Here is a 15,723-nt window from a genome sequence, read left to right as displayed (position 1 = left end):
CAACATCACAAATGGCAACAGGAAAGATATTCCAAATCTAAGGCTAGAATAGCAAACATAAGTACTGTTGTAAAATGAAAGAATCTTTTAGGCAAGTGCGACACTGGCTATGGACAGGAATAATCCTTATATTATGGAAGAGAAAAGGAGGGGATTCCTCTTAGAGCAGGGCCAGCCACAAACAGAGGCAACTAGCATGAAATGTCCTGCCTGACTGTCCATCATCACTTTGCCTGCCACAGTGGTAGTTTCCAGGTATTCACTCCTTTGGGTTGTCATGAAAGGACAGTATTAGAATGTAGAGTTGACAAACTGACTCAGTAGTAGCTATTTCCATATTCTTTCATACTGGTATCCAAGAAATTAGCCTTGAGGCAACAGACCAGAGGGATTTAATAGGAAGCACAGAAAATGTGCAGAGTAAGGGATGCAATCTGGGAAAGAGGGATGGGATGCAGTCTTGAAGATGCTGGGTTTGGAGCAGAACAAAAGGAAGCATGGAAATTTAGAGGTGACCATGTTACCAGGCACCCAATGCCAGTTTTGGTGATGCTGACATTTTTCCATAATGGCTCTGTTGGGAGTTTCTCCAATTAAATGAACAGAAACACAGAAGAGTCTGCGTCTGACCCGTGGGAGTTTGCTTCCTCCTCTCCTCTTTGTCACCAGTGTCACTCCCCCATCGACTCTGGCCCTTTCTCTCTAAAGGATTTACTTGGTTGACCATGGGACAAGGAGCAGAGTCAACAGAAACCCTCAGATGGTGAAGGCACAAAAATATCTTAAGACCCTCGTTGTACAATATCTGCCTTGCTAATTAGTTCACAGATATGATGTATATTGTCCAATTATCTGCTTCCAAAATTACCAAAAATCCATATGGCTGTTTAGCAAGGTCACAAATGCTGGGCATCACCATTACAACTGTTTGAAAGAAATCCAACTTCTCTTCTATGTGGAAAATGGAACCCTAGAGAGGTAGGAAGCTTGTAATGGTTATAGGAAAACTCCTACAAGAGCTCACAAAGCCATGAAAAAGGTGTTCGATATAGGTGTTTGGATCCAAATAGAAGACACTTCCTACACTCTGCCTTAGTAACATCTTAGTAACATCTAGTTCAGTCACTTGTCCCAAATCACTTCATTTTCTTAAGCCAAGTTTTGGCTTATTACCATACAGATGGAGATTCTGGATTTCTTTTTTTTAAGTGAGAATTCTGACTTTGCTATGTTAATCAAGCAGAGTGACATTCTTTTTGATTGCCTGGTGAATTATGAAACCAGATCAAACTACAAATTTTGCACTTATTGTAACAAAAAGCAACGAAGAGTGAGTTAGACTTGGATTTCAATCCAACTGTCCCGTTTATGAGCTTGGTAGCCCCAGGCAAATCACTGAACCTCTCTGAGCATTTTATTTTTTTCTAATTATAAAAAGGAGGATATGGTTGTCCTCTAAATAAACTTGTGTGAATTAAATGAGCTCGTGTTTGAAGAGCAAGCTTAGCACAGCAATTAGTGCCATTGAAAAGCAGGAATATTCCCTACATGTGTGTCTCAGATTAATGTTAATGGGAATTTGGGAAAGTGAGGAGGTGGTCTGAGCAAAAGAAGGTGGTGGGAGGGGTCCCTGAGAGGAGGGACTTATAGTTTTTGGTCCTGAACTCTGAGTTAGATCAGAACTTGGCTATCTTTGTCAATAATCAGTATCTCACTGAGTACATATTTCAAGTGAAAGTACAAAAATAAATAGATAAATAATAAATAAATAATAAATAAATAAAATGAAGGTACGTTTTTCTGGAGGCAGGGCACATGAGGGGGTGTAGACTTAGTGGAGTTTCTTTTCCAAATTGGTAATCATGTGAGTTTCATTTTCTTTCTTGTGATGTCCCCTGTTTTTTTAAATGTCATTTGGTTTGCAGAATCCAAGACCTTCTGAACTCCAGACTAGTGTGAAAATGCACTTGTAAATATTGAGAAGCTGAGCTAGGACTTTGAATGACTCCTGCATATATGCAGTGCCAATGACTCAGACCTCCTTTTTCATCCAAAACAGGGCCACCCGTGTGCCAGCACTGCTTGTCCAGCTCATTGTTACTGGCATTCAGATACCAGGGACCTGAATCTCTCAGAACAGGTTTTGTTTACTCTTCAACCCCTCAAAAATAAACATGTGAATAAAAAACCAAATGGGAATAAATCCATAGAGACAGATAAAGAATGAGTGCATTTGTAATGAATGGTCTTAGAAATGTATTAGCTAAATTGCTGCTGATAAGCTAGGAGATGTTCTTTGGGTGTTGGGATGGATTTTTTTTAAAGGTGGCTTGACTTCTTTCCTAGATCAGAATTTTATTTTATTTACTTTTTTTAAAGATTTTATTTATTTATTCATGATAGTCACAGAGAGAGAGAGAGAGAGAGAGAGAGGCAGAGACACAGGCAGAGGGAGAAGCAGGCTCCATGCAGGGAGCCCGACATGGGATTCGATCCCAGGTCTCCAGGATCGCGCCCTGGGCCAAAGGCAGGCGCCAAACCGCTGCGCCACCCAGGGATCCCTAGATCAGAATTTTATTATATGTTATTCACTGAAGACTACAGCTGACAAGAAGTTGCCTGTCCTTACTATTGGGTGTTTTTCAATGACTTTAGAAGCAACTTACAATAAATGTTGCCTGGACATCACCTCTACTTGCAGTGACTCCAATTATAATAGCTGTTTTTGTTCATTTTGTATCCTCACTGTGCTCCTTTTTTTTTTTTTTTTTTTAGATTTTATTTATTTAGAGAGAGTGCAAACGAGTGGGGGCAAGTGGGGAGAGACAAGGAGAGAGAGAATCTCAAGCAGATTTCCCAACATGGAACTCGATCTCACGACCCTTAGATCATGACCTTAGCCAAAATCAGGAGTCAGATGCTCAACTGACTGAGCCACCCTGGCATCCTCTTAGAGTACTCTTTAAATAAACAGTGATGGGATTGAGAGGGAGGAGTGAACAGGATGCTGGGGAATGAGAAGTTTGGAAATGTAAATAAAGCATTTTGGAGTTCTCAGTACAGAAGCTGATGCCATCTCTGTTCAGTTACTGAATTTGCCCTTTACTCACCATTGCATGATTCAGCCATACTGGAAAGATACCATCTAGGGCCTTAGGGTAAACAAGCTCTCGATCATAAAGAAAGAGGATCCAGAATGACAAAAATACAAACTGGAAAATAAAATACAAAAATAGCGTCATTAAGTTTGTTTTCCATAGAACTTTCTAAGTTAACCAAGGAAACGTGGCAAAATAAAAATAGATACAATCAGTTTTAAAGATATCCTATAGACACATCATAGAAATGTAAAATGAAGACAACCTTCTTGACTATTGAATTAATTGCTATGTCCACTCTCTGGGGATTCCAGAGAATTGGGAATCAATTATTTGTCCTTGTGGCAGACAGGGAGGATATAGATAAACAGGATTCACAGACCATTAAGTCATTTTATTTTAACCAATGACCTCTCTAGTCTAAGCTTTCACTGGGAGTACTGAGATCAGCCACATTGGGGTGGTTTGAGTCTTACACTTCCTTGCCCACCCTCTAAGTAGGCATGGCAAGGAGACACAGGGACACTGGGGGAGGGCAGAAGAGACAAGCTCCCAGGATAATCAGAAGCTAGTTAATGAGAGTTGTATCTCCCCCTTGCTCAGAGCTTTGGAAGGATCCTCATCTGCTCATGCCCCTTGGCTGTCTTGTCAAAGTGTCTGTCCTCTGTGTTACAAAGTCAATGTAAAGGTGGGGAGAAAAATCACCATTAATTTTCTAATTTTCCTATCTTCTTAAATTCCAAAGGCTCAATTTCTAAGCCTTAAAAAAATGAACAAACTCCATTGTGGCTAAAAACCGGGCCTTTAGATTTATGGGGGTGGAGGGAGAGGTATCCTGCGAAGTACAACTGGAATGCCAGGACTTGCTCTGTTATCTGAGAACTTGTCAGTGTTTGGGCAGTTTCATTTTGCACTTAGGTTTGAAGTTTCAATACTATAGGGTGCAGGACAAGGACAGGCAGAGGGAGGCAGTCATTTCTAAGCATAGGCAGTGCTGGGCAGCCGACAGGCTTCATCCCAATTTGTTTCCATTCTAACCAATGAATGAAAACAGGAGCAATGTCATCGAGACGTGGGCAGTATCAGCAAATCCACTTGCTGTCGCTGGCAGATGTCGTGCTTCTTTCCAGTGTCCATTCATTCAACAAAATGAATGAGGCACTCGCTGTGCACCCCACACTAGATATTTTGGACAGACTGTCTTGCTCTCTCCCCAATTGTCTTTTCCATGAGCCAACTCTGAAGTTCTCATACCCCCCCCCCGCCGCCCTTTTTTATGGTTTCCACTTGTAGAAGTAACATATGCTCATTGTAGCAAGTAAAAGAAGATGTATAAAAGGAAAAATGACTCATCTGTCTCCCCAGCACCCTGCATTCCCAAGACTCTGATGGAGCCAAGGCTATCTTAGTTGTAGCTTGATTAAGAAAGATCCTTCAAACTTCCCCATTAGACATCCATAAGGATCTCGAATCAAATGTTTACAAAGATAAAAAGGCAGTGATAATTCTGGTCAGTAATGAGCCTTATTTCTTGATGACACTGGGCAACATGGCGCGGTCCTCAGACAAGACATTCATGCAAATGCAGTTGCTCAGGTTCCCAATAATCGGCACCTGAACAGCCTTGCTACCCAGGAGAAGTGTTGTTCATTTAAATGGACAAGTGTATTCTATTACTAACACATCTTTGTGACTTACTGTGGAGATTGGAAAAGCCAGCGTGGTAAAAAGCAGGTCTCTGAAGGTGGTCATGAACTTAATGTCTTTCTCTCCCTTAATTCTTTTTAGCACATCTTCCATGCAGGCGACCCCGAAGAAAATGGCCTGCAAGAGCTAAATTCATTACAACAAATGAGGGCATTTTCATTTGCTTTAATTAATACATTCTTCACTGACGTAAAGCTCCATCCCTCTGGGAGCAATGTTGATTTGAGAAGGAGGGGGCTGTTGGCTGTGTTGGTTGAGATCCAATTTAAGGGCTGGTCTTCCAGCTCAGTGGGCCCTGACCTTGCTCACTAAAACTGATTGAGTAAAGTCGTTTAGGGGATAATAATGTGTACAGTATTTAGTGTAATGGACTCAAGCTAAAATGGAAACAAAATAAAGAGTCAGCTTAAAAGGAGAATGTAATGAGATAGATACCTTAGCTGCACGGAGGTGGGCAAAACCAAATAAACAAGACAAGGGCAAAGAGCCAGACACAATGGTGGACATGTTCTGACATCTTCCCAGGAAGAAAAAAAAAAAAATGTTAAATGCCCGGTGCTGCAATCTCATTAAAGAAGCCGGAATCAGGGTAGAGAACACCACAAAGGAGCTCTGTGCTCTCGAGGGAGATGCACAAAAAAGGTGTCTTGCTTACCTGAGGGAGAAGCCAATGTCCTTTGATTGAAACAGGGTACCTGAAGCCCTTGCAAAGAAAATCTGGCTAAGGGAGTGATTTAAACCCACAGGGATAGGGCAAGCCAGGGGCTCTGTTCATCACTAAGTACCATGAGATCCTTGAGGTGAGGAAAAAGAGAAGTAAGGCCTTTTTCCGGGGAGTAAGACCAGATAAAGGCAAACTTTGCCCATTCTTACTCTTTTGCACAAACCTATGGCTTCTGATTGAAAGCTTCGTAGGTCACAATATAGAATTAGGGTTGGTTTTAAACTGTGCTTGCATTAGATCTCATCCTATTTCTTGAAAGCTCTGGGTTGGTACAAAAGGGGCAGTCAGGACTCTAAGTGTATGAGTTCTGGAACCTACGGCATTGCTTTCAGGATGGATCAAGTTGGCTGTTGAGAAATGACCTCTGAGGTCTGGACTCCCAGAAAAAAAGTTCTAGCAGAGTTGGCCTTCTGCCACTCTAGCCTGAGAGGGTGGGTGAGGGAGGATCCAGAGGTGAATTAGGTCAGTGACATGCCCGGCTGGGTCCTCAGACCAGCAGCACCAGTGTCACCCCAAAACTTGTGAGAAATACAAGACCTCAGCTCCACTCAACTATAGGATCAGAATCTTTGGGAGCAGAGTCCAGGAACTTATTAACAAACTCTCCAGGTGATCCTTATATATGCTAAAGTTCTGGAATCACTCACTGGATTAGACATAAATTTATCACTGAAAATTCCTACTGACTACTCAAAGCTATGATAACGGACTTTCATTGATTTCTTGTTATGTGCCAGGCACTGATCTAGGTTTTTAATTTCTCATAATAACCTTAGGTAAGTCCTATTATCATGCTCTCTCACAACCCATTTTACAGATAAGAAAAATGAGGCACAGAGACATGAACAAACTTGCCTCAAGTCTCATGGTTGGTGAATGGGGATTTGAAACCCAGTCTGGTTCTTGAGTCAGACTTTAAAAAAAAAGTCGGGTTTCTAAGAACAATTCAGATAAAGCACTGTGGGCGGTTGGAAGAAAGACAAGTATCTCCAGGTGGGAGACTTAAAAATGACTTTGAAAAATACTGATGTCCAATTTTCAACCTATGCCCCCAGAGACTCTAATTTCCTGGGGGTGTGGCCTGGACTTCAGAATTTTTAAAAATCCTCCCAGGTGCTGCTAATTGAGACAGCTAGGGTGGAAAGCCACTTACCTAGAGGAGCTTCCATTTGGACATTTGGATCTGGCCTTCCCAAGAGAGTGGAGATCCAGGGAGGGAACCCTTCTGATGGGATGAGCTTGGAGAAAGAGAGAGAGAGAGAAAGAGAGAGAGGTGGAAAGTGAGGGGCAAGACCCCTCAACTAAGGGTCATGAGGGGGCAAAGGGGGCAGCAAGGTAGCAAAGAATGATCAGATGGTAGCAAACTGAGAAAGGTACGAGAGCCTCATGGTCCCTGAAGGGAGGAAGAAGCTTTGAGTCAGAAGGGTGGTTCCAGAGAGGGGTGGGCAACAGTTTTGACATGAAGAGGTGACCACCCCAATACTCGTCATCAACTTTTGACATTCGGCCCCCAGGCTGCAGAATTTGGAGCAGTCTTTTGCACATGGATGATAGAGGAAGTGGCCTCCTCCCACCACTCCCCCAACCCCTGCCCCAACTGGAGCAGCTCTCCTCTCACCCCAGGTTTCACTTCCAGCTGTTCAGGCCACAGCAGGCAGCTGCTTTAGTTAGGAAGGACAGGCATGGGGCCTAGGCCCCAGCGAAGAGGCCTGCACTCTTCTATCAACATAGCAATTAATCACGTACTGAGCACTGAGAGCCTGCCAAGGTTTCTGTCTTTGGGGAGAGGCCGCCTCCACCCAGCATGTGAAGTCCATGTGACTGCTTTCCTTAGCAAGAGCGTCCCAGAGTCACCATGAATCAAGCTCATCCTAACTTTCTCTGACTTCTCCCAGTCAAAAATGTGGAAATTGGATTAGGGGAGAACACATTACTCAGAGCCTCCCCGGCTCCCCCTTCATCAATACAACTTTTCCCCATGCCTCAAACTTGCCGACACCTCTCCCTGCCCAGCCCTCCAGCCCTCCATCCCCGCCCCCATCCCCACCCCCTCACACGTATACGCCAACTGTGTGCATCTTGTCCCCACTGATCTCAATGTGCATTGACATGCCATCATCTGTATCAACAAGGAATATTTGTGGAGCCCTCACAAAGGAGCTCAGGAGGGAGGCGCTAGGGTGTTGCCAAGAGAAATAAATAAGCCAGAACTAGGGCAGAGAGGAGCTGTGCAGCAGAGCTGGAGGGCAAGGAGAGGGAGGTGCTATGAGCTCAATCAATGGGGAGCCTTCTTGGAGGGCCTCAAGGACAGGCTGGTATCAGCTCACCCAATGTGACAGGCTCTGCTCATTCCCTCGCGACAATACAATGAAATGTCTATAAAAACAAGCACAGAAAGGACAGCCAAGGGAGAAAATGGTAGCTATCAGAGACTGAACTGGGTCCCCCACACCCCCCTCCCAATTCTTATGTTGGAGTTTATAACCTTCAGTGTGTGTGGTTGGAGATAGGGTCTTTAAAGAAGTAAAAAAGCTAAAATGAGGTCAGTAAGGGTGGGTCCTAATCCAATATGATTGGGGTCTTTCTCTGAAGAAGAAACTAGGACATAGACAACACGACGAGTGAAGCAGGACCATGTGAAGACGTGAGGAGAGGAAGGTGGCCGTCTGCAAGCCAAGGAGGGGGCCTCAACAGAAACTGACCCTACTGATTCCTTGATCTTGGACTTTTAGCCTCTGGAACTATGAGAAAATAAATTTCTGTTAAGCCATCCAGTCTGTAGTGCTTTGCTATGGCAGTAAGAGCAGACCAACACAGTAGAGCATTAAGATAGCAACAACCAGCCTTCTTTTAAGAATCTTACAAAATGACTGTCATTTACATTTTTCAACTATTTTGGCTGCCCAGGAGAGCAGAGCTAATGCTATCCTCTCGATTAGGGTTTATTTCAGAGCTACTGCTCTGTGATTTATCTCCTACCAATTCTTTTCTAAGTTTGTTTTTTCTTTATGCCTTTTTCTGAAATGCTGCTGGTCTAAGTTTGTTAGCTGGCTTCCGTGTTTGCTGCTAGCTAACAAATTTACCACCTGGGAAGGCTGAATTACATTTTTTATAAGTAGTGCAATTTAAGAAACCATCGCTAAAGGAAATTTTGTTTTTACATTCACGTGTCATCACAAATTCACAAAAATCTTGAAATTATGGAAACTTTGCCTTTCTAAGTCATCGTGTTAATTTCTTTGCCTGTAAGCCAGAACCTTCTTCAACTATCTCATGGAATGAGAATTTCTTCTATTTAAAAAATAATTCCAGAGAGGGAGATTCCACAGGTTTCCTGAACAAGACATTACAGATCTTATTGGATGAGTCAAGTCATCCAACGCCCAGCCCAGCTCTGTGCCTGACTCGAACAGGCTGGGACTTTCTTAGGTCTTGCCTTCAAAATGATGCAAGACTTGCAGTGGGAGATGATTCCAGAATAAAACAGCAAACGGAGACCAATTGTGGTGGGTATTTTAAATAACTGCTGCGATGATGAGGGTATTGGTATTTGGGGACAGGTAGAGGAGACCTTTGCTAAAATAGATCTGCACTATATATAATAGACTGTTTCAAGCATCATTTATGTGCATTTAGCTTACATAAGAAATTGAGATAAAAAAAACATAGAAGAAATGATATGAAGAATATAAACTGGCATGAAGAGGAGGGGGAAAAAAAGAAACCACTAACACTGAAAGACAGGTTGGAAGAAGAATTCTAAGAATGCTCATCCAGGGCTGCATAGCTGCTGATGACTGGCCTCAGAGTAACAGCAAGATGGCTGTGGGGAGACTCCCTTACATGTGGGATGGGGTTCCCTAAAAAGTGCTTCAGACCAGGTAGACCCATGTTCTGGTCATTTATTCATGCAATCAACATTCACAGGGTGCCTGTTAAGGTGCCAGAAACTCGGAAACTATTACACATAGTACAGGCCAGGGCAGACTCTGTTCTCACATGTTTTTATTCGGAAGAAGAGAGGATAAAGAGGAGGAAGAGCCTTTTCTGTATGTTTACTATTTTACATCATGTAGGTCAGGTTCCTTGGGAAACAGAACCAGATTCTTAGATCTACCTGTAGAGTGTTCACTGAGGCGTACTCTTGAAACAACTGTGAGAGAGAGGGAAGGAGGAGGTGGGAGCAGGACTGAGCAGCAGGAAAAGATGAAAGATAATGCAGTTGCATGGAATCAGCTGGTCCCCAAAGGAGCTCTAGAGCTGAGCTGGCTCTTCAGAATTGTCCTAAAGCCCAGCCTTTCTACTCCAAATCAACTAGTTATTGGATGAAGCCAACCCAAGGAGAGCCCCAAGCCTTGTCGAGACAGCTCCCTTCTGCTAAGGGCATTTCTGGGACAGGACCTCAGCTATGAGTCATCAGCAGCCAACACTCCTCCCAGGAAGTGGGGCATGAATACCTTGATGCTGGGGACATTGGGGATTCTGGGGGCCCCATCCCAGGATCCACTCCATATGAAGATACTGAGGCTCAGAGATGTTAGGTAACTCACGATCACACAGCAAGTGAACGGCAGAACCAGGAATCCCCCCCTCCCCTCATCCCCAGCAGCCTGGCTCCAAAGGCTGAGTTTTCAATCACCGAGCTCTATATGGTGCGTGAAGAGCCTACCAAAACATCGTGGGTTCAGTAAGTTAGTTATTTTATTTTGGGTGCTGGTGGTGACAATTTCCTGCCATCAGTTCTCATCCTTTCAGCCAACTGAGAGCTGAAAACCGTGGGCTTAAGCATTTTTTGTGAATAGACAGTTAAGTGTGTTTCTGACTCTGTTGAGCTTAAGGGTTCCACAGAGTAATGTATTAACCTGATGATGGAAATTAAAGGTTGGCCTCAAGTGAGTCCTGTAACATAAATGGATCCTCTTCTCATTATTCTTGAGCTGCATTTGGAGTTTGGGCCAATGGAGGGTCCTGAAGGATTTCTCTTTCCCTGGCCCTGCTCTGCCATCTCTAAGGACCTATGTGATGAAGTTGCTGTTGTCAGGGTGACAGCCTGAAGAAAATGAGGTCAGAGATGCAGGAGGCTTGGACAACTTCATGAAAAATGGAGGGTAAGGTCATGTCTCTGTCGGTTAAGGGGGGAGGGGCCCACCTAGAATCTCCCTTGGAGATCCCAGTTATGTGGCACAACGTTTCAGGAGGAACTTTATTTTAAAAAGAGGAAAACCCGACAACCTGCATAAAGCCAACAAGCTCAATTGTAGCTAAAAGTCCCCTCCAACCTCCACCTCCCAGTTTATGTACCCTGAGGTCAGGGGCAGTCCCTGGATGGAAATGGAGTTGATAGGAGGGGACACAATATTTGTGGAAGTCTCAGGCACTGGCAGCCTGAGCTGACAGGAGCAACCTGAGGATGTCCACAGCACTGCCATGTCTCCACACCCAGCTTCAGGGGGTTCCCCATTCGGCACGACTCACTCTTCTCTGCTTGAGCCTGCCAACTCTACTCCCAAGACTGCCCCAGTGCCTGCAGCCTGTACCTGCACAGCTAACAGTGGCTCCACAGTGGCCAACTGCTGGCTGGGAAGCTGGAACATGCACCCTGCAGAAGGAGATAACCAGCAGTGAGCTGGGTGGGTGACCCTTGCCTGGATCCATGACCCACCAACTGATATCCCACTAAATCACTTTGTCCTCTGCATGACCTCCAGTCAAAGGTGAGATGACTAGAAGCTCACCACCACCTCCCTATCTTCTCTCTTCATCATCCAGTGTGTGTAGCATTCTGAGAGCTTCCTGCATGTTGAGTCATGCATCCTTATGGCCATTTTGTGATGACTGCTTTTATTTCTATTTGGCAGATTTGGAAACATGAAGTACCTAGCCCAGGATCAGAGCCCCTGGAGATGGTAGAGCTGAGATGCCATCCCAGAGACTCATAACCCTAGAGCTCATGCTTATAACCATGGGGCTACACAGCCTCTCCCTCCCAACAGAGAATTGACTGCCTCTTCCCTGGGGTTGACATATTCCCTCATTAGGCTCAAACTCACTTCTCCCTCACTTTTCTTTACTCTTCTCAGGCACTAGGCAGGCACTGGCCACTGTGACCAAATCTCAGTGGCACCCTTCCCACTCTACCCCCTGCCACCAATGCTGTGTGCCTTCCCTTTGAAAGCCCTATGAAGCTTCAGGAGGAAAATGGGGATGATCAGAATGTTGATCTGCACTAAGGTGAGTTGTGCTCTTGAAATGAGGCATAACTGATATTCAGCCAAATAAAAATTAAAGCTGTTGAAAGATAGGGTGGTAAATTTCCTGGAAAGCAGGTCAGGGTACTGACTTCAACAAGTTTAAATACACTTACTAGTATTACAGCAAGTTATGAGACTTAATCATTAGGAAACAGAACCATTAAATCAACCCATGATACCTCAAGAGCAAGAAATGTTAAGGCCCAGAATCTCACCTTAAGTATCATATTTGGAATCTATATACTTTTTAAAGATTTTATTTATTCATTTGAGAAGAGAGAGAGAGCACAGTTTGGGGAGGGAAAGGGAGAAGCAGACCCCCCACTGAACAGGAAGCCCCGCTCAGGGCTCAATCCCAGGACCCTGAGGGTCATAACTTGAGTTGAAGACAGATGCTTAACTGTCTGAGTCACCCAGGTGCCCTGAAATCTATCTTTAAATTGATCCCCTGAAACACAGTCAACCCATCTTCACCAACTAGAAAACTTTGCATTAAGTCATACTTTCAAGATGACACCTAACAGCCAGGAAAGGAAACAGCCACAGGTGAGTCCCTTTCTGTTTGTTTCAAGAGCCAAAAGATGTCAGAAGAGATAATAGTGCTCAAGAAGGCAGAAAACACTGAAGGTCAAGTGCAGTCAACCTACCAAGTTGCTCAGTTTTTCTTCCGGGGGTCCTCCTCGCCAGCTACTAGGGCAACTACAATGAAGAATCATAGAATGTCAGGAGACAAAACTCCTGCTTTAGAGCCATTTACATGTTAAGACTCACTTGTGGGTGGAAATGAGAAAATAATACTATACATAAATTACGTAAATAAGCAGAGACTGAGAGATGCTGTAAAAACTCAGGGAAAGGAAAAATAAAAGTAGGTTGGAGTTGGTCAGCAGAGATTCTAAGGAAAACATGGGATTTCAGATGGTCCATGGCAAGGCAGTGGAGAGGCAAGAAGGTCTTCCATCCAAAGATGGCATGAACATGGGTAGGGAGGTGATGGCAAGAAGCCTAGAGACGGCTGCTGGAGAAAACACAGGCCTTCCTGAGGAAGAGACCATCTTTTCTGGGAAGAATAGGGCCTGAGGGCTGAGTGGACATGTGAGCTCTTAAGTCAGGAGTGTGCAATTACTTCTATAAGGTAGGAGAAAGCCACTGTGGCTTCTTGAATAGCAGAACCATCCTGGGCAAGCAAGCTCCTGATGTTTATAACAAAACCAAATCCAACCCAGTACTTTGGGAAGATTAATCTGAAACCTGAGAGATAAATGGATATATGGTTAACAAGAGGGCGATATAGAGATCATCTCATTACCCAGGTACAAATTAATAATTGCCTGTCATATGGGATAGTAAGACTGAAGAAAGAATGAACCTAAGGGAGAAAAAACAAAACAAAACAAAACATAGGATTTGGTAGCTGATTCACCAGGGAAGAGAAAAAGAGATTAATGTTCGGAAAGAATAGTCTTTGACAAGATAAATGGCTTTTTCCATTCTTGGAAATATGAGGGCTCTGGGGCATGGAACTGAGAATGAGAAAGTCAGGGAGCCAGTTCGTGGGAGTAGGTGGTAAGTCTGTTCTCAGCCACGCTTACTGTGAGGTGGGACATCCATACTGGAATTTGGATTAGATTCCATCAGCAGTCCTGGCTATTGGCACTCTGCCTTTTCATTGACTTTTTAAATATAAAGCCAATAGATAGACAAAGCTGAGGTTTTTACTACATTATTCAAGCTCCACAAAAGCATTTCTTTGTGGTTTTCTATTTGTGTGTTTGTTTCATAAAATCCCGTGATTGAAAGAAGCAGTCACCTTGATAATTTCAAGGACACTAGAGCTGCCCAAGCTTGAAGCTTTCAGGCCAAAATCAAAAGCCAGCAAAAGGCCAGAGAGAAGAAAGCAGAACCTCCAGGTTGCTTGGATTTGAACCTTCTGAATTTTTTTCTCCTTAGCACTTCAGAGTGTCAATTTTTCTGATCATGCATAACCTCTGCTTAGGATTGTGATTCCAAAGGATTGGTATTTTGCCCGGTTTCTGAAATCAGAGGTTTTCATGGCACCCTAGGTCTTAGTTTAAAAAAAAAATCTCAAACATTAATTAGCATCCCCAGAGGAGGTACTATTTTTAATTTTTAACTTTAATATTTTTACATATTCCCAAAACATTTTCTAAAAACCTATTTTTCTCCCATTCATTCACACTTCATTCATCAGAATGTGGTCAGCTGGGCTAGAGAGACAAGAAGGAATCAAGTCATAGGATTGGTTGGTAAATTGTTGAAAATGTGTATTTGCCATTTGGTTGGGTGATTCATCCTTTAAGATGGAGCCTGAGCCTATAAAAAATTGAAGTGGGATCTGAACATGGCAAAATGTGTTTGCTTTTCTTAGATAAATCTGTTAGTCTGTGCTGGAAAATGGCATCGTTCCCCCATTGGAAATTGTGCTTCCCACGCAACATACGCCACCCTGCCTTCCCTCACAGATTTCCCCAAGCAAAGTTCAAATTCTCGCTTGTGTTTGTAGTCAATCCCATGGTGAAACCATTAATTTAGTCTTTCCATTTGAGCTCATCTGAGAAGAGCTCCAAGATATGACTCTTTTCAAAGAGTGTTTAACAATTAGCACAAAACATAGCTACCAAAAACCTCTGAATTGGATTTCTCGGAGCCAATTGTCAAGTCAAAAAGAAAGCCAAAACCCAAAGACAATGAAGAAGGAAGACAAAGGATGAAATTTTGTATTTACCAAAAGTCAAAGGTGATATGTGTAAAAACGCTGATACTAGAGACTAAGAGCTTGCTTCCTGGCACGGTCATATGGACTTACCAGATTTAGGAATGTCAAGTACTTCCAGTGTCCACCATTTAGAAAGATTTTGGATTTCTGCTGGTCCCCTCCTTGCTGTGAGATGTAATAATTGAGAAAAATATACCAGCTCAGAACAAGGAAATGGTATATGCAGGTACAAGTCCTCGTCATGGCTAGCTCTGACCAGGGAGCCATGGATGACTCAGGTAGCTTTCCTCTGGCGTCCTTCCTTGTGTGGGTCACAGCTGAAGTTGAATAAGGCATGCCCGAGAGCTGTAAAACACCCCCTCTGGGATTAGGAGTTCCCGCAAGACCGAATTTTGCTTCTCTCATAGGCTCCCTCCCTGATAAACTTGGGAGGCAGGATTACTGTTGGTTTTCAGATACCTTCATTTAGATAATGACAAGTAATCCCCAGATCTGCATAAGTTTCAGTGTTTTAGGCTTTGAAGAGGGGCAGAGGAGAAGGTAAAATCTGTACTTTGCACTGCTTGCCTGGGGTGGGGGTTAAGGGGCCTTATTGTGAAACAGCAATAAACTCTAATCAATACTGTCAGGGCCATATCCTCTTTTCATTCCTTTTTATCTGGGCAGAACAAGGAAGTTGGAATAATACTTCTTGAGAGATGAGGGTCAGGTTGATAGAAGGAGACGAGAGATTATGGGCACATTTATGGTACAAAGGGAGGTGAGTAGAAAGGGAAAGGATATTATAATCTTGCTCCTGAGGTCTCTAGGGCCCTATAGGCCCTATATAATCTGCAACAAACTGCTCCTCCAGGGAGCAGCCCCAACACTTTTTTTCTTTTTTTTTCAGTTTTTTCTCTATACCCTAGAGAACCAAAGGTTACCTAGGGCTGCCCCAGATCATTTATATGGGTGTTTCTGTGCCCTGAGAAGGAAGAAGCATAGCAAGAGGTCTGTGGCCAAAGCATAGGAAGAAGTATGTAGCCATGACCCCGACATACCTGAGTTTAGACATTGCTGGGAGAGAGTGAGGGTCTCTGCATTGCCTCAGAGAGTAAGAAAACGTGCTTAGGCTGGGCAGAGTTTGCAGAACCTGGCCCTGCTCAGGCTCGGCAGAAGGCACCTGAGAGAGTGCTAGAAGTGATGATGCCTTGTGACATCACCAGC

The 15,723-nt window shown here is 43.7% G+C and overlaps 1 protein-coding gene across 2 annotated transcripts in view; it reads right to left on the bottom strand.

Moving 5' to 3' along the window:
• The window catches only part of ADTRP (androgen dependent TFPI regulating protein), a 59,294-nt gene extending 43,576 nt beyond the window's left edge, over window positions 1-15,718 (bottom strand). The window contains exons 1-4 of one of the 2 annotated variants that reach the window (XM_077886519.1): window positions 15,558-15,718; window positions 14,608-14,862; window positions 4,797-4,931; window positions 3,111-3,212 (exon numbers count right to left, since the gene is read on the bottom strand). In XM_077886519.1, the coding sequence (XP_077742645.1) occupies window positions 3,111-3,212; window positions 4,797-4,931; window positions 14,608-14,853 (483 nt within the window). In that variant the 5' untranslated portion in view covers window positions 14,854-14,862; window positions 15,558-15,718. The remainder of the gene's footprint in view (window positions 1-3,110; window positions 3,213-4,796; window positions 4,932-14,607; window positions 14,863-15,557) is intronic. The other variant, XM_077886518.1, reaches the window with a different exon arrangement.
• Window positions 15,719-15,723: the final 5 nt, after the last annotated feature.

Source organism: Canis aureus, chromosome 37 (assembly GCF_053574225.1).
Source record: "Canis aureus isolate CA01 chromosome 37, VMU_Caureus_v.1.0, whole genome shotgun sequence".
Taxonomy (NCBI): Eukaryota; Metazoa; Chordata; class Mammalia; order Carnivora; family Canidae; genus Canis; species Canis aureus.
This window is presented reverse-complemented; position numbering and strand designations above follow the sequence as displayed.